A 25,342-nucleotide genomic window follows, 5' to 3' on the forward strand; every position below is an offset into this window, starting at 1 on the left:
ACATATATTTAGATGAGGAAGCCAGTGACTTTGGATGCCCTTTGTTATACCAAGTATGCTGTCAAGACTTAGCCAATGCTATTCACAGCAGTAATAATAAGCTGATTATCCCTGTTCCCAGTTATTCCATTATATCATCTATTGTTTAAGAGATCACAGTCACTATAAAGCAATTGGCATATTTTGCATTTTTTGCTTTGTCTCCTTAGGCTGTAGAAGAGTAATCTCCTTTTTTTGAGCTTCAATTTTTTTTCTTTAGTAGTTAGAAATATGATTTATACAGCAGCATTTGTTTCGATTCTCAACCATTTCTTCCTATTGAAAGCAGATTTTAATAGTTACTACCAAATTTACCTTTTTGAAACTTTGCCTGGTAAGCAAGCAGAATTCTACTATTGCTACTTGCCATGATGTTGGCAACCAATTTGCTTTTAGATTTTAGATGTAGAAACTTTCTACATAAATCTCAAAATACTATTCAAGGATAAATATTTATCAGCCTGTTCCAAAGATTTTTTTGAAGTCTGTTTAATGTCTTTGATTTCTTGATTTAGTCTTGAAAATGAAATAAAGTAATGATAGTACCAATAACTTGTATTCATGTAACATTTTATATTTATAAAACATTACTTATGTTATCTCATTTGATTCCTACCCTGTGTCACTGTGTCAACTGAGTTTTCTGTAAGTTTTAAGTTTACCCCTGCCCCTTGAGAACTCAAGTACCAGGAACACCAGTTTTGGACTGAACTATAAACCTTGAAGTGTTTGGGGACCCCAGTTTTGGTGAGATTAGTAGACATAGTCAAATGTTGAGTACCCTTATTTGTTTTTGTAGCTTCTCCCATTGTATTAAAGTCCTCTCTCCAGAAGCCCAGCTCTTGGCTTGACCCTTTCCTTTTGTATTCATTGCAGTTGACCTCTCCCTGATGCCCCAACTGCTGGCTGCAACCTCTATGCAGCTTGTCTATGCATGCTTGCTGTACCAAGTTCTCCAGAGAGTATACCCCCAAGTTCTGTCACTCTAGCGGGGTGCATTCTCTTAGGCATACTTTCCCCAGAGCCCCAGGGTTCTGACACTATGTAGTATCTTGGCCCCTAACTCTGTGTAGTGACCAGTTATTGGATCTATCTCTTTCCTGATTAAAGACTTAGTTTTTGCTGATACTTTAGTAGTTCTGTGTTTTTTCCAAGTTAACACCTTTAATGTAGGTGGTACAGGTATTATTATACCAATTTTACCAATAAAGAAAGTGAGGCTCAAAGTCTTTAAGTGACTTGCCCAAGGTCACATGGTTTATATTCTTCTGGGGAATACAACATGTACTCAGATGAGTAAATACAAATTAATTTTATGAAAGACTTCCTTGTAGGAGGTAGCATCTTAACTCATATTTGAAGGAAGCAAGAAATTCTTGAGGGTAGAAACAAGAAGGGAGTAAATAGTAGAGATAGGGGACAGACTGCAAAGATGATGAGATTGTTAAGTTTGAGGAAGCTAAAAAGGAACAAAACAGTCCAATATATTTGTTAATCTACATATAGAAATAAAGAAGGGAAATAGATTTTCTCCTTTTGAATATGTAAAATTGGGGGGGAGGGTGAGAAAGTCCCATATAAGTTCACCAAGTTTTGTTTAAGGCCATAATTTGATATTTCTTTTAAAAGATATTTCTTAAATGATAAAAGCCCTTTTTTTAAACAGATATTTCACATCTAAACTTGGCAGTGGGTCAAGATTTAAAAACTTCTTTGTTGCAGAGACATTCTGTATTTTTGACCCCCCTTTCCTTTTATCTCCTTCAGTGGGTGGCTGGTGTAGTGGAGATGCCATTTCTAGTGTGGAACGCTATGACCCCCAGACCAATGAGTGGAGAATGGTGGCATCCATGAGCAAACGGAGGTGTGGAGTGGGGGTCAGTGTTCTGGATGACCTTTTGTATGCAGTTGGAGGCCATGATGGATCTTCTTATCTCAACAGTGTTGAAAGGTAAGTGAAAGCCTCCATTTTATATGGGAGAAACTTGGGCACACAGAGAGGAGGTAACTTGCCTGGGGACCCATAGTTGCCAAGCATCTGAAGCCAGGCTTGGACAGGGGTCCTCCTGACTCTAGGCCCGATGCTTTATTCACTGGGCTCCCTCATAGCTAATCAAACATATTTAGGCTGAAAGCCTCCTCCTACCATGAATTTAAGCAACTGAAGTAACAGTTCTTCCTTCAGCATTGTTCCCGCCATAGTAAGATCACCAGGAACAGCCTTCTGATTGGTCTCCACTTAGACTCTGGATTCCCCTTCCTGACTACCCATTCTGTAGGATTCTGAATCTGCCTTGCCCCTCCTCTTCACCTTTCCAGCACTTTGTTCTCCTCCTTCAACCTCTGCACCTCTTCTGGCAGCTTCTGTTAGTCAGTAAAAGGCCTTTGCCCCTTCTGCTTCCTGTGGGTCTCGGCCCTCCTTCCTCCATCTCTGGAGGATACAGACTGCCTGGATGAAACCAGGAGGCTGGCTTGATTAAGTCTCCCTTCCGTTTCAGTCCAGCTAGCACAGACTCTGTGCTAATACGAAAAAGGAACTGTCCCTAGCCAAGCCCTGGAGCAGCTGCTCTTCTCTTTAGCCAAGTCAGCCCTCCGCTGCCACCCCTGTGCCCATCCCCTCCCACTTTTTTTTCATCTTTCTAGTGACCGTTTACTCCATCCTTTTTATCCCTTACCTTCCTTCTGTCATAGAATGGATGTGAAGTATCCACACCGAGACAAAAGAGCAGTAAGGGCTGGGCAATGAGACTTAAATGATTCATCCTGAGTCACACAGCTAGGAGGTGTCCGAGATCAGATTAGAACCCAGGATTCCCCATCTCTTACCTTTCTTTTTCATTTCCTTTCCCTCTACCTTCAAACCAGCTCAATTTTCCATGTTCTAAAAAAACTAACTCAGTCTTTTTCAAGTTACTGAGTCCTCTCTGTCTCCTACACATTGACAAACCTATTGTAAAAGGTGCTCTCTTGGGGGCAGCTGCGTGGCTCAGTGGATTGTGAGCCAAGTATAGCAACAGGAGGTCCTGGGTTCAAATGTGGATTCAGAAACTTACTAGCTGTGTGATCCTGAGCAAGTTACTTAACCCCCATCACCTAGCCCTTACCATTCTTCTGCCTTAGAACCAATGCACAGTATTGGTATGGGTTTAAAAAAAAAAAGGTGCTCTCTGAATTGTAGGCTTCTTTTTTATTATTATATTTTTCCCTCAGATCATACGTAGATAAAATGTTTAGTAATCTTTTTCTGACATTTTGCAATCCATGTTCTTTCTCTCCAACCTTCCTTTCCCCCCTCCATGAGATGTCAGATAATTTGTTATTCTACATGTGCTGTCATGCATACACATTTCCATGTTTGTTGTGTTGTGAAAGAAGAACATGTTGCAAGGAAAAAACTAATGAAGGAAATAAAGTGAAAAGTGGTATGTGTCTTACTTAGGGAACAGATGAACAAGCTGTGCTATATGGTAGTAATGGAATACTATTGCATCATAAGGAAGGCTGAACAGGATGAGTTCAGGAAAACCTGTAATGACTTATATAAACTGATGAAAGTGAAGTGAGCAGAACCAGGAAAGCCATGTATTTAGTAACAGAAATGTTACACCATGATGAACTGTGAAGGACCAAACGTTATCAGCAAAGCAAGTCTCGCAGGTAACCACAAGAGACTCATGATGAAAATGGGATCCATAGCCAAAGGAGGAACTGTTGGATTTGAGTGTAGATCAAAGCATGCCATCTTCCACTATATTTCCTTCAAGAGCTTTCCATTTTATTTTATGTGTCTTCTATCATCACATGAATATAAGATTTCAATTAGTATTACTAACTCCAAGTGTTCATTTTATACAGTTTATCAATAATCATTTGAAGTAAGAAGGATTAAAAAGGAAATAGAAGTATAAAAACCTAATTAACAAAATTAAAACCACATGAGTAAGTTCTCCCCAGCCTCTCACCTCACACCACCTCCACACAACTGAGATCAAAGGAAGAGAGCGAGAGGTGGGGCTACACCAAACTTATCTCCTCCCTGCCTCAGCACACAATGTGAGAAGAAAAGTGGGATGCTGGGAATTGAAATTTTAGGGTTCAGATCCTGATTATACATGAGGAATATGGAAGTATATTTTTCATGAAAGTATAGGTACAACCAATATCAGACTATTTTACCACTCCAGGGAGGGTGAAGATAGTATGGAGGGAGAAAATTTTGAATTTTAAAATGTTAAAAGAAAAAAGTTGTCTAAAAGTGCTTCTTCATGTAAGCTGAAAAATAAATGAATAATTAGAAGTTTTTTAAATGGTGTGCTTTAATCTGCATTCAAACTCCATCAATTCCTTCTATGGAATTGAATAGACTTCTTCATCTTAAGTTTCTTGTGGTTGCCTTGGATCCTTGCATTGCAGATGATAGTTAAGTCATTCATACCTGATCATTATACATTATTGCTCTTACTGTGTACAGTGTTCTCTTGGTTCTGTTTACTTCACCTTGTATCACTCCATATAAGTCTTTCTGTGTTTTTTTTGTGATCGTCCTATTAGTCATTTCTTATGGTACAATAGTATTTCATTACAATCATATACCACAACTTGTACAGCCATTCTCCAATTGATGGACACCCCTTCCATTTCCAATTCTTTGCCACCACAAAAAAAAAAAGCAGCTATGAATGTTTGTATAAATAGGTCCTTTTCCTTTATCTGTGACAAAATATAAGCTTCTTGAGTATGCAGTCTATTCCACTATAGCATAGCCTATTCGTCCTTAAAAAGCACCTCATTGACTTCCGGTTAAGATGGCGGCTTAGAGAAAGCTGAAGTTCAGATCTCCGGAAAACCCTTCCCGACCGATCTCAAACTAGAAGCTCCTAAGGCGCCGAAATTCAAAACGATCAACAGCACAGACCCTGGGAACCCTCCTCCTGGACCTGGACCCGGTTCAAAAGGTACGGCTCCCCTTAAAAGCCAGAACCCGAGATCCCTCGGACCTCAGGGGTAGGAGCGCAGAGTCCAAGGCTCCCGGAAGCGGCAGCCACGCCGGGCTCAGAGAGCAGGGTCTGAGGAACAACAACCCTCAGGGTCTTCTACCCAAGTCCCAGTCCGGGTGAAAGTTACTGCCTGGGGCCTCCGCTGCAAAGAGCTGGTCGGTCCGGGTGAAAGTTACTGCCTGGGGCCTCCGCTGCAGAGAGCTGGTCAAAACAACAGCAACCCTCAGGGCGGGCAAGACAGCCTCACGGGCTGGATCCTGCTATCCAAGTCTCAGTGAAAGTCTGTGCTCTCGGAGCTTGGGGAAGCGGCAGCCCATCCCCCCGCAGGCCGACGAAACAGCCTCACGGCCAGGGATTCTGAAGGCAACTTCCGGAAATCGAGCCAGGGGGAGAGTGTGGCCTCGTGGTCCGACCCTTCCATTCCAGTTCCAGTGAGGCATATTCAGTTTAACCCAGGGAACGCTCATAGAACCAACATCTGCCCAGGACTAAAGCCTCTGATCACCAGACAAAGACAAGAAAAGCCAATCCTCCACGTTCAGAGATGACAAACTCCACAGAAGCACCGAAGCCCCAAAATACCAAGAAAAATAAGAAGAAAGGGGCGACTCTGGACACATTCTATGGAGCCAAAATACAAAATACAGAGCAGATAGAAGAAGATATACAAGAAAATTCTCCAAAATCCTCCAAAGGAAATAGAAACTCTCCACAAACCCATGAAGAATTTGAATCAGAAAGGACCAAAAAGATGGAAGCCCTCTGGGAGGAAAAGTGGGAAATGATGCAAAAGAAATTCACGCATCTACAAAACCAGTTTGACCAAACTGTAAAAGAAAACCAGGCTTTAAAGCAAGAACTAATAAAGCAAAGCCAAAACACCAAGAAATTAGAAGAGAACATAAAATATCTCACCGACAAGGTGATAGATCTGGAAAACAGGGGGAGAAGAGAAAATTTAAGAATAATTGGACTCCCAGAAAAGCCAGAAATAAACACCAAACTGGACATGGTGATACAAGATATAATCAAAGAAAATTGCCCAGAGATTCTAGAACAAGGGGGCAATACATCCACTGACAGAGCTCACAGAACACCTTCTACACTAAACCCCCAAAAGACAACTCCCAGGAATGTAATTGCCAAATTCCAAAGCTATCAAACAAAAGAAAAAATCCTACAGGAAGCCAGAAAAAGACAATTTAGATATAAAGGAATGCCAATCAGGGTCACCCAAGACCTTGCAAGTTCTACTCTGAATGATCGTAAGGCATGGAACATGATCTTCAGAAAGGCCAGAGAGCTGGGTCTCCAACCAAGAATCAGCTACCCAGCAAAACTGACTATATACTTCCAAGGGAAAGTATGGGCATTCAACAAAATAGAAGACTTCCAACTTTTTGCAAAGAAAAGACCAGAGCTCTGTGGAAAGTTTGATACCGAAAATCAAAGAGCAAGGAATACCTGAAAAGGTAAATATTAAGGAAAGGGGAAAAATGTTATCTTCTTTTACTCAAACTCTCTTCTATAAGGACTACATTTATATCAACCTATGTATACTAATATGTGGGGAAAATGTAATGTATAAATAGGGGGTAAAGAAAGACCAAATAGAATAATGGTTCTCACACAAAGATTCACAGGGGAAGGGGAGGGGAAGAAAACTCCTATAAGAAGGAGAGGAAGAGAGGGGGGGGGGGGTTTACTTAAACCTCAATCTCAGGGAAATCAACTCTGAGAGGGAAAAACATCCAGATCCATTGGGATCTTGAATTCTATCTTACCCAACAAGGGTAAGGAGAAGGGAAAACCAAGGGGGGGAGGGGGAGAGGGAGAACAAAAAGGAAGGGAAAGAGAGGGGGGAGGGGGAGGGAACAAAAAGGGAGGGACTAAAAAGGGAAACATCAAGGGAGGAGACAAGGGGGACTGATTCAAAGTAAATCACTGGACTAAAAGGTAGAGCCGAAGAAGAAAAGGTTAGAATTAGGGAAGGCAATCAAAATGCCAGGGAGTCCACAAATGACAATCATAACTTTGAACGTGAATGGGATGAACTCACCCATAAAACGTAGACGAATAGCAGAATGGATTAGAATCCAAAACCCTACCATATGTTGTCTTCAAGAAACACACATGAGGCGGGTTGACACCCACAAGGTCAGAATTAAAGGATGGAGTAAGACCTTCTGGGCCTCAACTGATAGAAAGAAGGCAGGAGTGGTAATCATGATATCTGATAAAGCCAATGCAAAAATAGACCTGATCAAAAGGGATAGGGAAGGTAATTATATTTTGTTAAAAGGGACTCTAGACAATGAGGAAATATCATTAATCAACATGTATGCACCAAATAATATAGCACCCAAATTTCTAATGGAGAAACTAGGAGAATTGAAGGAAGAAATAGACAATAAAACCATACTAGTGGGAGACTTAAACCAACCATTATCAAATTTAGATAAATCAAATCAAAAAATAAATAAGAAAGAGGTAAAAGAAGTGAATGAAATCTTAGAAAAATTAGAATTAATAGACATATGGAGAAAAATAAATAGGGATAAAAAGGAATACACCTTCTTCTCAGCACCACATGGCACATTCACAAAAATTGACCATACATTAGGTCACAGAAACATAGCACACAAATGCAAAAAAGCAGAAATAATGAATGCAGCCTTCTCAGATCACAAGGCAATAAAAATAATGATTAGTAATGGTACATGGAAAACCAAATCTAAAACCAATTGGAAATTAAACAATATGATACTCCAAAACCGTTTAGCTAAAGAAGAAATCATAGAAACAATTAATAATTTCATCAAGGAAAATGACAATGGCGAAACATCCTTTCAAACCTTTTGGGATGCAGCCAAAGCGGTAATCAGAGGCAAATTCATATCCCTGAAAGCTCATATTAACAAACAAGGGAGAGCAGAGATCAATCAATTGGAAATGCAATTGAAAAAACTCGAAAGCGATCAAATTAAAAACCCCCAGCAGAAAACCAAATTAGAAATCCTAAAAATTAAGGGAGAAATTAATAAAATCGAAAGTGATAGAACTATTGATTTAATAAATAAGACAAGAAGCTGGTACTTTGAAAAAACAAACAAAATAGACAAAGTACTGGTCAATCTAATTAAAAAAAGGAAGGAAGAAAAGCAAATTCACAGCATTAAAGATGAAAAGGGGGACAGCACCTCCAATGAGGAGGAAATTAAGGCAATCATTAGAAATTACTTTGCCCAATTATATGGCAATAAATACACCAATTTAGGAGAAATGGATGAATATATACAAAAATACAAACTGCCTAGACTAACAGAAGAGGAAATAGAATTCTTAAATAATCCCATATCAGAAATTGAAATCCATCAAGCCATCAAAGAACTTCCTAAGAAAAAATCCCCAGGGCCTGATGGATTCACCTGTGAATTCTATCAAACATTCAGAGAACAGTTAACCCCAATACTATACAAACTATTTGACATAATAAGCAAAGAGGGAGTTCTACCAAACTCCTTTTACGACACAAACATGGTACTGATTCCAAAACCAGGCAGGTCAAAAACAGAGAAAGAAAACTATAGACCAATCTCCCTAATGAATATAGATGCAAAAATTTTAAATAGGATACTAGCAAAAAGACTCCAGCAAGTGATCAGAAGGATCATTCACCATGATCAAGTAGGATTCATACCAGGGATGCAGGGCTGGTTCAACATTAGGAAAACCATCCACATAATTGACCACATCAACAAGCAAACTAGCAAGAACCACATGATTATCTCAATAGATGCAGAAAAAGCCTTTGATAAAATACAACACCCATTCCTATTAAAAACACTAGAAAGCATAGGAATAGAAGGGTCATTCCTAAAAATAATAAACAGTATATATCTAAAACCAACAGCTAATATCATCTGCAATGGGGATAAACTAGATGCATTCCCAATAAGATCAGGAGTGAAACAAGGATGCCCATTATCACCTCTACTATTTGACATTGTACTAGAAACACTAGCAGTAGCAATTAGAGAAGATAAAGAAATTGAAGGTATCAGAATAGGCAAGGAGGAGACCAAGTTATCACTCTTTGCGGATGACATGATGGTCTACTTAAAGAATCCTAGAGATTCAACCAAAAAGCTAATTGAAATAATCAACAACTTTAGCAAAGTTGCAGGATACAAAATAAACCCACATAAATCATCAGCTTTTCTATATATCTCCAACACAGCTCAGCAGCAAGAACTAGAAAGAGAAATCCCATTCAAAATCACCTTAGACAAAATAAAATACCTAGGAATCTATCTCCCAAGACAAACACAGGAACTATATGAACACAACTACAAAACACTCGCCACACAACTAAAACTAGACTTGAACAATTGGAAAAACATTAACTGCTCATGGATAGGACGAGCCAATATAATAAAAATGACCATCCTACCCAAACTTATTTATCTATTACTGCCATACCCATTGAACTACCAAAATACTTCTTCACTGATTTAGAAAAAACCATAACAAAGTTCATTTGGAAGAACAAAAGATCAAGGATATCCAGGGAAATAATGAAAAAAAACACATATGATGGGGGCCTTGCAGTCCCAGACCTCAAACTATATTACAAAGCAGCAGTCATCAAAACAATTTGGTACTGGCTAAGAAACAGAAAGGAAGATCAGTGGAATAGACTGGGGGAAAACGACCTCAGCAAGACAGTATACGATAAACCCAAAGATCCCAGCTTTTGGGACAAAAATCCACTATTCGATAAAAACTGCTGGGAAAATTGGAAGACAGTGTGGGAGAGACTAGGAATAGATCAACACCTCACACCCTACACCAAGATAAATTCAAAATGGGTGAGTGACTTAAACATAAAGAAGGAAACCATAAGTAAATTGGGTAAACACAGAATAGTATACATGTCAGACCTTTGGGAGGGGAAAGGCTTTAAAACCAAGCAAGATATAGAAAGAATCACAAAATGTAAAATAAATAATTTTGACTACATCAAACTAAAAAGCTTTTGTACAAACAAAACCAATATAACTAAAATCAGAAGGGAAACAACAAATTGGGAAAAAATCTTCATAGAAACCTCTGACAAAGGTTTAATTACTCATATTTATAATGAGCTAAATCAATTGTACAAAAAATCAAGCCATTCTCCAATTGATAAATGGGCAAGGGAAATGGATAGGCAGTTCTCAGATAAAGAAATCAAAACTATTAACAAGCACATGAAGAAGTGTTCTACATCTCTTATAATCAGAGAGATGCAAATCAAAACAACTCTGAGGTATCACCTCACACCTAGCAGATTGGCTAACATAACAGCAAAGGAAAGTAATGAATGCTGGAGGGGATGTGGCAAAGTAGGGACATTAATTCATTGCTGGTGGAGTTGTGAACTGATCCAACCATTCTGGAGGGCAATTTGGAACTATGCCCAAAGGGCGACAAAAGAATATCTACCCTTTGACCCAGCCATAGCACTGCTGGGTCTGTACCCCAAAGAGATAATGGACACAAAGACTTGTACAAAAATATTCATAGCTGCGCTCTTTGTGGTGGCCCAAAACTGGAAAACGAGGGGATGCCCATCAATTGGGGAATGGCTGAACAAACTGTGGTATATGTTGGTGATGGAATACTATTGTGCTCAAAGGAATAATAAAGTGGAGGAGTTCCATGGAGACTGGAACAACCTCCAGGAAGTGATGCAGAGCGAGAGGAGCAGAACCAGGAGAACATTGTACACAGAGACTAATACACTGTGGTATAATCGAACGTAATGGACTTCTCCATTAGGGGCGGTGTAATGTCCCTGAACAACTTTCAGGGATCCAGGAGAAAAAAAACACCATCCATAAGCAAAGGATAAACTATGGGAGTGGAAACACCGAGAAAAAGCAACTGCCTGAATACAGAGGTTGAGGGGACATGACAGAGGATAGACTTTAAATGAACACTCTAATGCAAATACTATCAACAAAGCAATGGGTTCAAATCAAGAAAACATCTAATGCCCAGTGGACTTACGCGTCGGCTATGGGGGGTGGGGGGGAGGAAAAGAAAATGATCTATGTCTTTAACGAATAATGCTTGGAAATGATCAAATAAAATATATTTTAAAAAAAAAAAAAAAAGCACCTCATTATCCAAAATCACATAGTAAAAGCTGAGAGACTTATTGAAAAAGTGGATTTTGGATCCAACACTCAAAAACTTAGTGACACAAAGAAAATGAAAGGAACCAAATAAAATTCGTAATACAATTTTATACATGTTAAATGGTTTAGAAATATATAAACATGACAACAAATACTGGTGGCATCCAGCCCTAGTCTGTTTCTTGGCACAGGCCCTGTTCCCAGAGGATCTAGGCTGGAGGGAGTCCTGCATGCATTGGGTAGGATGTGACTTACAGGCCTCTGGAAGGAGGGAGAGGTCCAAAACAGTCCTGATCTGCCTCCTTCTGCATCAAATGATACATAGTGAATATGGATGGCACTTTATCTTGACAAAGCCCTGAAATTTGCTTGTGGAAGTGAGTACCAGAAGAATGGTAGCTTGTGAATTACTGGGAAGTGGTACAGTTTTCCATGAAATAAGTACAGAAGAAATTGCACAGAAGCAAATTAGAAATTCATATTTTGTTCATAAGTGTTCCTTAAATATCAGTCTCTTTGGAACAAATTTGCATTTTTAAAATAAACATTTTAGGAGAATGGATTCTCTGTGCTATTATATCCAAATGATCTGTTATCAATGTGGACATTTCTTCCAATGATACCAACTATAACCATCCATACCTACTAATCCTCTGTGAATTTCTCCATGTCCTCCTATAACTTTGTCATGATTACCAAATCCATTAAGTGTGTTAGGTTCCTTTTCAGTCTTGCCTGCAATCCTAAAGATACAAGCTGACCATTGGTAATCCCTCACCTTGATCTCGCAGCTAGCCAATTTTTTTTCAGTCATTCACCTATATTAGCCTTTTCACTGATTTATTTTTCTAGTTTTCCTTTGCAATTCCAAGAATCACAAATTCCTTGTTTGTAATGTGTTGCAGTCTGTGCACACCATTTGCCTCTTAATCCTCCCTTTGGGATTCATTTCAGTTTTTCAGAGTCTAGTGTTCCATTACACATGACCACATAACACCACCAGAAAAAAAGTTAGCATTAAAAAACATGGTCCTTAGTTTCAGAGAAGAGTTTGGAGGACATAAAAAGGATTCTGCAGTATCCTACAGGCAATTAAGCCCACTTAGTTGTCCATTTGTGTTATGCTGGATCTCTGTTTACTGGTAGACACATGCTAAATAGATTATACCTCATCTTGTAGTCTGGACAATAGGCTTTTTTCATGCTCTTGGTTACCCCTATATGGCTAATTAGGAAAAACCCTTTTTAGGAAATTATGTAATATCTCCATGTCTCAATGTAATCAGAAGAATGTCATCTACAAAAACAAAGATCTGAAAGACAACATTATTTATAAGAAGTCTCTCTTTGATTATAACTTTCTGCCAAATATACTTCGTCTGTCTCCCTTGCTGGCTCTTCTTCCTATTACTCTCAATCTCATTCTCTTCTTATACTTGGTCAATTTTGTCCATTCCCATGACTTCCTTCAACTCTCTATGAATATTCTGCATGTCTTATGTCTGCAGTTTTTACCGTAGTTCTGAGCATCAATCCCACGTTTTCAACTATCTACTTGACATTTCTGCCTAAATGATTTGCCAGCCTGACCTTAAATTCATATGTAAAATTAAACTCATCACTTTTCCCTGAAATCTGCACCTCTTCTTGCTTCCGTTAACTACATCATTATTTTGCTAGTTTTCCATGCTTAAAACTTAAAGAACAATTTTTGATTCTTTTTTTATCTTTATTAACCCCTTCCTTCCCAATAGCCAAATCAAGAATTTGCCAAGAATTTTGTTTTAGATTTTAGATTTACATCAAACTCCTTTGATTATCATCACTCACTTTTCTATGCATCTATCTGTACAGTCTATAATTTATAATGGATCTTAGCCTTTCCTAATAATAGTATATATGTAGCATTTTAAGATTTGGGTTAACTCAGTTGTATTATTTCATTTGGTTTCACAACAAGGTAAGTATAAGGTAAGTAAGTTCTTTTATTATTTTACAAAATAATTTTTACAAAAAAATTTTTTTTTACAAAAGTGGAAACTGAGACTAACAGAATAAATGACTTGCTAGTCAACATAGCTAGTAAGTGTACTAGAAAGAATTTGAACACAGGTTTTCCTGCCTCCAAGTCCAACATTCTGTTCATTTCCCACCTACATTCTACTATAAAACAATCCCAAATAGCCAATGAGATAAAAACATTCTTCTATATTTAAAGTATTGTATAAATGTTATCTGTTATTATCCAGGCTTAGAAATATAGACTCTAAATTATACTAGGTTTCCAGAAATCCTTAATAAAACTGTACTTCCCAGTGGACATTGTTTAGGCATAATATGTCATAACATATATCTCCTTTGACAAGATTTTGCCAATTAAACTGAAGTTTCCTATACATGCCTGGTAAACAAACCTCACTTGTTGATTTATTCTTGACAGGTATGACCCTAAAACAAATCAGTGGAGCAGTGATGTGGCCCCTACCAGCACTTGCAGGACCAGTGTTGGAGTAGCGGTTCTTGGAGGTTATCTATATGCTGTGGGTGGACAAGATGGAGTCTCTTGTCTCAATATTGTTGAGAGGTGATTTATTTTTTAATCTTTTGAAATCAGTCAAGCATTTATTAAGTGTTTACTGTGTTCAATGCCCTTGCCTTTTTTATGAAAAGAAAAAGCAAAACTGTCTCTACATTCAGGAATCTTCAAAATTCTAAAATAAGTTTTTTAATGGAAAGAAATGCAGAAATCTTTTAAAGGAAGCTACTACATTCATATTTGAAGTAATTAGGGAAGTAATTTTTCAAAGGTCCAACAGGTAAAATATTCACTTAATCAGAAACTCTACTACTATTTAAGGCAATGATATCCAATGGTTATTCTTTATTCACACCATCTGATTAGTTCATCTTTCTTTTCATTCATACATTTCTTTTCTGACATCATTTATACCACTTCTTTGTAATTCCTTGTTTTTAATATGTTATACTCTGCTCATATCCCTCTCCATTGCACATAGAATAATTCTTATTTTCAGTTGTTCAAAGACTTTAGTGTTACGTGTTCACGAGCATGTAACAACAAAAGATTGTTGGGCATTTTTCCCCCACCAGTTAATTTAAAATATTAACAATTTCACTGCATTTGACAATTGGCAAAAATATATCTTCAAGGATCTCTGATGTGATGTAGGTCTTGCAAAGTAGGATCCTTCTTTATCAGAACATGCACCCAGGCTTTTTTCATTTTCTTTCTACAGATATGATCCAAAGGAGAATAAGTGGACTCGAGTAGCTTCCATGAGTACCAGAAGGCTTGGAGTGGCAGTGGCTGTGTTAGGAGGGTTTTTATATGCTGTGGGTGGCTCTGATGGAACATCTCCTCTCAATACAGGTTAGTCCTTTCTAAGATTTGACTGCTTCCCTAAGACATGATGAAAAAATTCCCAGTGTCTCATACCACTAATAATAGTAATATAATAATATTATTTACTGTATAAGTAAACTGAGTCTTAAATAAGGTTCAGTGACTTGCCTAAGGTTGCTACTAAGTGTCTGAGGCTGAATTTAACTCAGATCTTCCTAACTTCAAGTCCACTGCACCATCCAGCTGCCCTTGGCAAATCTTCTGTACAGATTACTATAGCTTTCTCCCCTTGTTCTAAAATTTTAAAAGTATAGTTGTCCTGTAGACACTGCAAAGATGCTTATTTATCCCCTGACATATTCAAAATTTTGCCTTTTCTCTAAATTGTTCTATAGCTTTAGCCTTCTAAAATATACTGAATGTATTTCCTTCTTCTTTACTTTCCAAGCTATGAGACAGCTATGGAAAATAAGAATAATTTCTTCAACTTGGTTACGTTCCCAAAGAAATGCCTTGTATTAATCCATTCTCCATGTCACTGTCTAAGAAAACATATTCCCACTGTTGGTAGAAGCTGTTACTGTTTTCTATTTGTCTTCCCTGACATGAGGAGTAAGACTTCTACCAGCAAGAGATGACTGGAACATTTGAATATAATAACAGAGAATTGATGTTAGAATGAATTAAAAAGATGCCTCAGTTGGGAAAATATGTGATAGTGTGAATCCCCTAAATTTACCCCTTACAATAGGAAGTTCCACATTGATAGAGGTGACTTTCTCTAGCTCTCTTAAAGTAAGTAGCTTGGTATATTTAAAAGTGTGATATGAGGGGCAACTGAGTAGCTCAGTGGATTGAGAGCCAGGCCTAGAGATGGGAGGTCCTAGGTTCAAATCTGGCCTCAGCCACTTCCCAGCTGTGTGACCCTGGGCAAGTCACTTAACTCCCATTGCCTAGCCCTTACCACTCTTCTGCCTTGGAACAAATACACAGTATTGATACACAGATGGAAGGCAAAGGTTTTTATATTAAAACAAATAAATAAAATAAAATACAAGTGTGATATGGAAGGAAGCTAATACCCCATTTGCCTATTAAGAATTTATTTTATTTAAAACTAAATCATTGAAGTTGCAGTGATTTGGGTTTACAGAGTTCCCCCTGGCAACAAATGCTGAAAATGTGGAAATATTCTAAGAATCCTTTTAATGATTTTGTTTTCCCTGCAGTGGAGCGCTACAACCCTCAGGAAAATCGCTGGCACACAATAGCCCCTATGGGAACCCGGCGGAAACACCTTGGCTGTGCAGTGTACCAGGACATGATCTATGCTGTAGGAGGCAGAGATGACACCACCGAGCTCAGCAGTGCTGAGAGATACAACCCCAGAACCAACCAATGGTCTCCAGTGGTGGCCATGACATCCCGGCGCAGTGGAGTAAGTATTAGGGACTCGCCTGGCTTCTTTTATATTGGGGGCTAATTAGAAGGAATTACTAGAGGAGCATTCATTCTGTTGGAGAAATCTGATCTCCTTTAAAAGTATATTGTGGTAGAAATGGAGTATGTGGGCTGCCATCACCTAACCATTTAGTTTACCACAGGTTTTGTTTGTAAAGGCTTCTCTTGGGCATAGACAAAGGCTTTTTTAAATGTATAGGCTGTAAAAATGAAGCTTTTCTATACTTTCATCATCAGCTTAAATTTCTAGTATTATCATATCTATTTAGAAATTTTATTTTATTTTTAATGTTTTGCGGTTTTTTCCCACCATGTAAGTGATCTTCAGCTTTTTCTCTCACCCTAATTCTGTCTTTAATCATTATAACAAAATACTGTATCCATCTGTGACCACACCATCAAAAGGCAATTGCAACAACACATCTCTAGGCATCAGTTTCATTCCAGTCCATCCCAGGGGACTAGGACCAGACCAGGTTGACTTGGGAGATTTGTTGAGCAAGTCATAGCCCTGGACAAAGGTGACTTTTAAAGTTCAAGTGCAAAATGCATTTGTTCTACTGCACTTTTTAAAACATTTTTGAATCCCAATACTTACTTCAAAGAGAAGGGAAAGGAACTAAGTATTTATTCTGTTCCTGCTTTGTGCCAGACACTGATCCAAGCCACAGTCTCCAGCTAAGCTCCCTAGAAGACTCTCAGTCAGGAGACTGTCTCTACAAGACTGCCTCAAGCTGCAGAATTCATGGTTTTTTATGGTGATTTCTTTTCCCTGCCCCTCTTCACAGGAGCCAATCACAGTTTCCAAATTGTCTAGCACTGCCCAGGGGGCAGAACCAGTTCTCACCTTCTGGAGGTGTGAATACTCATCCAAAGGTTTCACAGATTCCTGGCTGATTGAGTTTCTGAGGATGTAAACTCTGATCATAGGATTCATAAGTTTGGGACTGAGTTAAAAGGGTGGAGCTCTCTAAGTAAGTGACTTGTGAACCCTCTAAGTACCTTGCTAGCTTCTCATCTAGTATTAAGTAGGGTGTTCAATCTTTTGTTGATTCAATTAAAAAGTAGACAAAGGAGAGTTAATCCTATCTTCATAATCTAAGTAGGAGTACTTAAGTTAGTGTTAACTCAAAATAGACAAAGGGAATAAAGAATTCCCTTTCACAAGTGTAAACTCAGAGAGAACAAAGAATTCCCTTTTATAATCCCCCTCCCCAATGAATCATTTTACATAATCAGAAAATACTGTAGTTAGAGATAAGAGGAAAATGAAAGCTATAGGAAGAGAGAACAAATCAGTGTTTGCTAGGCTCATTGACAATAAGCCAATTAGGGGACAGTCCCCTTTGACATAAAAATTTACATTCAAAATACTTATGTTTTACACCCCCACCCCATCCCTCAAAGTTCAATCAGTTATACTTCAAAGTTCATGCTGGATGTCCTGATACTGTGGAGGTTTCTTCAGGCATCTTCATGGTGTCTTTCTTCAAGCAATTCATTTTCTTAATTCAAAGAGTTATTGAAGCTCCTTTTCCTGAAATTTTTTCTCAAGACAATTTTAAATTTCTGGTTTTATGGCAATTATACAATCTCCCTGAAATCCCCCCTGAGGAAGGTATTAACCAACATTCAGATCAATTTGGGATACATGATTGAATTATGGGGTGTAGTCAATCAGTTTCAATAGAAGTTGCTCTCTTTACATGTGAGCAATGACTCCAAGAGTCCTTTACTCCAAAAAAGGAGTGGTTGTTGGAGTGGTTAACAATACTTGAAAGAAGTATCTTCTCCTAAAAATGATGTATATGCAAGAGAAAAAAGGGTTTAGCTTGTAATAGGAGGGTGTCCAAAAAGTATCTCAAATAGTGAGATGTGTAGATCTCCTCTAGACATAAAGCTAGAGGGAGAACTTCAATCCATTTTAGATGCATTTCAGTGCATAGTTTGCAAGTCATAGTTTTGAGTTCTCTGTTCGCTCTTTCAACTTGGCCTAAGCTCTGGGGATGATATGGTACATAAAGTTTAGGAGTTATCCCCAGACAAGAATAAACCTGAGATAAAACTGAATCAGTAAAATGGCTTTCTCTGTCTGAATCAATATGTGCAGGCAACAAAATATACCTTGGCAACAAAGGCCACTGTGGCTTGGGCAGTAGGAAATGCTTCCAGCCATCTGGTCATTTGATCCACTATGACTAGACAAAATGTATAATGTCCAGCTTTTGGCATTGTAATAAAATCTATTTGTGCCAGAGGGAACCCACCAAATGCTTTGCCATGAAAGGCATGTTGGTTATGTGCTTGGCAGGTGGGGCAGGCTGTACACACTTTAGAGACTATGGTGGTTATACCAGGGGCTATCCATACTCTTTTAACAGAGTCTACAATGCCTTGGGTGCCAAAGTGGCTGTTTTTATGCAGGAATTGGCATATTTAGTGATAAAAACTTCTAGGGAGCAGGGGTTTTCCTTCAGATGACACCCATACACCATTAATCCTTTATTCCCTTTCACAAGTGTAAACTTAGAGAGAACAAAGAATTCCCTTTTACAGACTAGATTCAGACTCAAGCCCTCCATTCTCCAGGCCCAGCACTCTATCCACTGTACCATTATATTGGTGTGGTGTAGTAGTCTGTGTGAAAATGCTTCAGGAAAAACTGAAAATCATAGTGTTATTAAAGCAGAAATAGTTTCTTCCTATTACCAATCTACCAGTTAATCAATCAAGAAGCTTTATTAAGCACTCACCATGTCCCATGCACTTTGCTTAAAGAGTTCATATTCTCCTGGGGGGACAGTGTGTATAGGCAGAATACACTCAAAGCAAAATCAAGACAGTTTGGGGTGGCGGGGGGAAGGGGGGGAGGGAGTTGAAGATCAGAAAGACTTCATCTAGTAGAGAGGACTTCAACTGAATCTTGAAGGAAACAAAGGATTCTGAGAGATATAGGGGAGGGAGGAGTATATTCCAGGTATGAGGAACTAAGACAGGAAGGTGGAAAGTGGAGTCCTGTGTGAGGAATAGCAAGATGGCTAGTTTTGAGTGAACCATAGCTTGTGGGAAAAGGAGTCATGTGTAATAAGACTAGAAAGGTAGATTTAGACCACGTTGCGAAGGAATTTAAATGCCATACAGGCTCCCAGAGACAATGGAGAGCCGCTAAACTTTTGAGTAGGGAGTGGTATGATCAGACCTGAACTTTAGGAAAATCATGTTGGTAACTTGTGGAGGAGAACTATTAGATAGGAGGGAGAATGGAGGCAGGAGACCAGTGAGGGGGCTACTGCAGTAGCTCACGTCAGGGGTAATAATAGCCTGAATGAGAGATGTGACCATGTAAGTAGTGAGAATAGTTCAGGTACAACAGATGTTAATGTAGGAAAAAAAAAATTGACCTAATAATTTTCAACAGTACAGTGATCTAAAAGTCCATAAGGACACAGGCTAAAAAAATGCCATCCACTTCCAGAGAAAGAACTGATGGAGTCTAAATGCAGACTGAAGCGTACTAGAATTCACTTTCTTCATGGGGGGGGGGGGGGGGGGGTTGTTCAAGTTTTCCACAGAATGACTAATATGGAAAAATGTTTTAAGTGATTGTACATGTTAAATCTTTTTCATATTGCTTTATCTCAGGGAGGGGAAAAGAAAAAGGAGATAGAGAGAATTTGGAACTTAACATTTTTAAAACTAATTTTTAAAACTGTTTTTACATATAAATGGTAGGAAAATTAAATATCAGTAGATTTTTTAAAAATTTTAACTCAAATTGTTTGACTCTACAACCAACAATTCTCTTTCCTCTGTAACCAAGAAAGTTAAATTAGATAAACTTTTTTAAAATGTTCTTTTCAAGAGTTTGCAACTTGTGCTAAAAAGCAATATGTGAAGTGAAGATTAGGAGTTGATGAAGATGCCAAAGGTTGTGAACCTAGGAAACTGGAGGGATGGTGGTGCTCTTGACAGAAATAGAGCAGTTTGGAGAAAAGACAATGAGTTCTGTCTGGATCATGTTGAGTTTGAAATGTCTCCAAATGTCCAGTTCACAATTGGTAATGCATGCTCAGAAGTCAAGAGGAAGGCTAGGGTTATATATGTAGAATTAGGAGCCATCAGCCTAGAAATGATCATTTAATTCATGGAAGTTGATGAAGTCACCAGTAAATGAATGAATAAACACTCATTTATTGTTTACTATATGGAGATGTAAAGAGAAGAAAACAGTACTCTACTCTCTCTACTTTTCATATTCTAATGAAAGGAAATAACACAAATGGAGAGCTTAGCACTTAGAGTAGATGAAAAGGCCTAAATTCAGGTGTTTTCCTTGCAGGAACAATAACAGCCTCAGGAAATAAGGGAAAGTGGGCCTAAAAGAGTGCCTCAGAAGAGTAGGAATAGAAGGCCATTGCCTAGCCATGGGGAGGAGGGGGCATTGACCAGAAAGGCTGCTGGTGAGCTCCTGAGTAGCCTGAGCAGGGAAAAGAAAAGACTACCTAAAGAAAGGAAAGGTTGTTTTAAGCCAGGGTGAGTCTGTACAAGTGAGCCAAAATATTAGCATGACAAAAGCATTCCAATAATTAGAGTGGAGATATAGACTCATATTCCCTACAACTGGTGAACAGTCTTTTAGGTTAAATCCACAGAATTTGAAAATTGAAACTATTCTTAATGATCATCTAATCTAACCCATACCCCAAAAAGAATTCTTTCCTATGGCTGACCTAACAAGTGGTCATCCATCCTCTACTTGTAGAGCAGCACCAATGATGGAGGGCCTGCTGAGTCAACTGATTTCATTTTTGGATAGCTGATTTTTTCTTTACTTAAATCTAAATTGGCCTTATTATAACAAACAAAATGTTCCCAATTTCCTTAGCCAGGCCTTAGATAGCATAAACTCAAGCCTTTTACCATCCTAGTTGCCATTCGCCAGATGTTTCTTTTGATATCTATGAATGAGTTTCTTAAATAGTCTTATATTAAATTCTTTTCTTCTATCTGAATATTAATGAATGTTTTAGAATCTATTTATTAAAAATCAATCTAATTTTGTAAATTTAGTAATTTAACAATAGTTATGCTGACTTACCCATTTCCTTTTATATATATATGTGTATATATATATAATTTAACCAAAAATGAATGCATGTGGGTAGAAGGATTCAAATAAATTTCTTTTCTTTCTTAAAAATGTATTTACCATAATTTATTTCTAGGTATTTCCTTTGCCCCACCTTCCCTTCCCTGTACCATAGAAGGTATCACCCAACAAAAAGATATGTATATACAGTGTCTTTTGTTTCTATTGTTCAGTTCATCTTCTGTAGGAGAACGCTCACAGGTTATTCTTCAGATATTAATTCTGTACTATATCTAATGTTCTCTTGGTTCTACTCATTTTGTTCTTCATTACTTCATGTAGATCTTCCTAAGTTTTTAAAAATTTAACTTGCTCATCTTATAGTGCAGGAGTATTCCATCACAATCACATACCTCAGTCTTTCCAGCCATTCCCCAATTGATGGAGACCTCCCCTCAATTTCCAGTTCTTTGCCAATATGAAGAGAGCTGCTATAAATATCTTGGAAACTAAAAGCTCTTTTCCTTTTTCCCTGATCTTGGGAAACAGACCCTGCAATACTGGATCTAAGGGTCTATATAGTTTTTTAACTCTCTGGGCATAATTCCAAATTGCTCTCTAAAATGGTTGGATCAGTTCACATTTCCACCAAAAGTGTATTAGTGTTCCCACGCAAATGGATTTAAGCAATATTTTTTTAGTCCAAGAAATTTCCTACACCAATATAACTGTACTACAATTTATAGTTTTTGAGAATTTCATGATGGTGAAACTAAGTGATTTAACAGTGGTCACATGAGAGTACATACATATCAGAGGCAAGACTTGAACCCAAGTCTTACTGATTTAGAGGCCAAGCTACTTTCTACTGGTGCCTCTTATTTGAACACTAATTAACAATGATAAATATAAAGCTGATGTTTTTATAACCCCTTCAGCCTTTCAAAGTAGTTTTTCATATATTATCTCATTTTATCATGATTTAAGTAGTTTGGGTTTTTGAGGGTTGGGGAATTGTTCTTTTAATGAAAGAGACTTATCTAAAATTTGCTGTAGCTTCCTATCTCCTGATTAGATTTTATATTTTTGCCTTCTAGGTTGGCCTTGCAGTAGTGAATGGACAGCTTATGGCAGTAGGCGGTTTTGATGGTACCACTTATTTGAAGACAATTGAAGTCTTTGATCCTGATGCTAATACATGGAGGTAATCTTTAAGCTGTTCTGAAAAATCACCTCTTTCATTTACAGAAAATTTGGCCTTTATATTAAGAATGAGAGAGAACATGGGATTCAGAATAATCATAAATTGGAAAGAGACTAGTAATGTAGCAATTTGATTTGACTTGAATCCCTTTTTAAATTTTAAGTGATCAGCTTTAATCTTTTGTACTTAGTTCAACTCTAAAATTACTCATATCTTTGTATCATTCTTAACTTTATAGATCCTCCCTCCCAAATAGGAAAATGTTTGATAGAGTAATAAAATTCTGGCCATTGGATCTTCAGGTATTTGCTCCCTTGTAATGTAACTGATCCCAAAAAGAACTTTAAGGATAATCCAGAGTTGTTAATTGCAATATTCATATTTCCTTGAATCGATATGATGCCATTGTGCCAAAGAATTTAGACAAATTTTACATATAATAAAATCAGTTCTGATAACAATTTTACTGTATATTCATAGAATTATTATCTTAGAGCTATGAAACCCTCTAATCCAACTTGCTTATTTTATAGATGAAGAAACTGAGATGCAGAGATTAAATTACTTCTGATAAAAATAAATAGTAGATTTGGGAATATAGAAATCAAGTCTCCTGAATCCCCTGCCCAGTACTCTGTTTTTACAGATGGGGAAATGAAGACATAAGGTTAAGTGATTTGCTTTTCCTTACTGTGAGGTATTTCTTTTCATTTATGGCTTTGAGGTTTTTTGAAGGAAATATTAGATAAAGGACTATTTGGGAAGTTAACCAAATTTTTCCATTCATTCTACCATTTAATTCTGTCATCTTTTGTGCAGCTGAGTTTCTACATATGTAAAAAAGGAGCCCTTCAATGTTTCTAAAGCACTTTAAATCCATGAGGTCAGTAGAATACCACTCCATTTTTTAGATGAGAAAACTGAGGTTTAAGAGAAGTGACTTGCCCAAGATGAGTACCTAGTAAGTTTCAGAGCCAATGTTTGAATCCATCCTTTGACATAGTGTTCTTTCTGCCATACTTAGCTTCCCCTACATATTCCCAAATAAGGTTTGTGAAAGACTTTAGGATCATCTGAGAGGTCCTATCTGATTTTTGGAAATACTTATCATAAATGTATTTTGTAATCTCTAAAGAACTGCATTCTTTTCTGTTTTAGACTCTGTCCTCTCTGTAATAGCAAAGTTTAGATATCAACAGATCATAGAATTTAATGCTTGAAGGAACCTTAGAAGTCATCTAGATTTTATACTGCACTCTTTTTCCTGGATCACTTGAAAACTGAGCAAGTTTGGAGAATTATTTACAAGAAATACCACTCTTTCAACTGAAGCTGCTTTAGACTGGCTGCTTTAGTCCTGTATTAATTGGCAGGTTGTTTTAATCTTTGTAGGAAACTTATTTATTTAGATAATCAAGTAGAAAATATAGTGTCATATGTAGGGCTGGAATGAATTTTTATAATTACCATTTGTTTTCTAGAGTTTATTTATATTGAATACTTCCTCCCATTCTTTTAACACTGGGCTAAACTATTTTGGGAAGGACTTCCAAAATGTGTTTCTTTGGTAGGGATTTGGTTTAATTTAGCCTGCTTATTACTTAGCCTTGAAATGTAAATCTCACACTCTCACTCACACACACACACACACACACACACACACACACACACACACACACACACACACACACACACACACACAACCAGGTATTACTAGATACCCAAAGAAATAGTCAACATACTGTACTGATACAAAAACTGCTGCTATAGACATTATTTCCTTCTTATTGGTTCTTTAGGTTTTCATCAGGAACAGGGATCTTATTAATTTTTTGGTTATATCATTTAAAGAGGCAGAAATTCATTCACTCACTCATTCAGTGAATTTATTGAGCGTGTGTGCGCACATGCACGCGCGCACACACACACACACACATGCCAGGTACTATGTGGGCCACAGGATCTGGTTGAAGAAAGTGAGAAGAAAAAGAGTGCTGAAAGATACACTTTTTGCTACTAAGTTGACTGCTCTTACCAGGTCTTCAGAAGTTCTTACTAGAACAGCACTGTGTTTCTACTGATGTTCCTAGGGTCAGCCTTTCTACACTGAACCCAGGAGAATTTTGCCCTCATCATTCTCTTAATTCTTCCAGTTCTCTCCACCACTGCTTCCTTTTTTCATCACTCAAAATCTCTTCTACAAAAAAAAAAAAATAGACTAGTCAGTTTGGAAGATGGAAAAGGACACCTAATGGAGGCCATGTTTCTTTCCTAAATTGTAAATGTTAGAAACATCCATTTTCATATTTCAGATTAAGAGGAAAAAAGAAAGTGAATCTGCTTGGAATTTAGCATACTTGTAATATTGCGTACTTTGTGGAACCTTTGCACTTTTAATTTTAATCTCACAGACCTAAAATATGGTTTGTTGGTCTTCCCCTCCTTAGGTTGAGTTGCTAGATGGCCAGCAAACCTAAATGACTAATAATGATGTAGTCTGTCACAGAAACTTAGAAATGGGGAGGATCTTAAATCTCCACAGCATCTTCCAACCAACAGTTATCTAGCCTTCCCTTAATGATCCCTGATGAAGCAGTCCCTTTTTCTGTTGAATAGCTCTCAGTTTTTTATTCAATCAAAGCTAGCTCTTTTGCCTCCTAGCTTTCACCCTTTGACTCCCCTGTTTCTGAGGACATTGTTAATACATCTTCCTTTAATACATGACATCCCCTCAGGTGCTTGAAGATTGAGCCCATGTTCCCTGGAGATTTTTCTCCTCCAGGCTAAATAGCTTCAGTTTCTTGAGTTGGTCTTTGTGCAGCTTGGCCTCAAGGCCCCTGACTGATTCACTGTCCATCGATTCCTTAGGATGTGTGACCTTGACAGATGAATTGCTGTTACTTCTGGTATTCTGGACAAGCCTCTTTCAGGATACCATCCTGTCTCAGGAATCAGATTCCTTTATAAATTCCAAAAGGTTCTGTTGTATTTGATTTTACTTGA

The 25,342-nt window shown here is 37.8% G+C and overlaps 1 protein-coding gene across 1 annotated transcript in view; it reads left to right on the plus strand.

The window, feature by feature from the left end:
- Positions 1–25,342, plus strand: part of KLHL20 (kelch like family member 20) — an 81,988-nt gene that overhangs the window by 53,402 nt on the left and 3,244 nt on the right. Inside the window, exons 7-11 of the mRNA XM_007480796.3 lie at positions 1,807–1,990; positions 13,662–13,805; positions 14,479–14,612; positions 15,815–16,023; positions 22,233–22,339. Coding sequence (XP_007480858.2) covers positions 1,807–1,990; positions 13,662–13,805; positions 14,479–14,612; positions 15,815–16,023; positions 22,233–22,339 — 778 coding nt within the window. The remainder of the gene's footprint in view (positions 1–1,806; positions 1,991–13,661; positions 13,806–14,478; positions 14,613–15,814; positions 16,024–22,232; positions 22,340–25,342) is intronic.

The sequence above is a fragment of the Monodelphis domestica genome, chromosome 2 (genome assembly GCF_027887165.1).
Source record: "Monodelphis domestica isolate mMonDom1 chromosome 2, mMonDom1.pri, whole genome shotgun sequence".
NCBI classification, from domain to species: Eukaryota; Metazoa; Chordata; class Mammalia; order Didelphimorphia; family Didelphidae; genus Monodelphis; species Monodelphis domestica.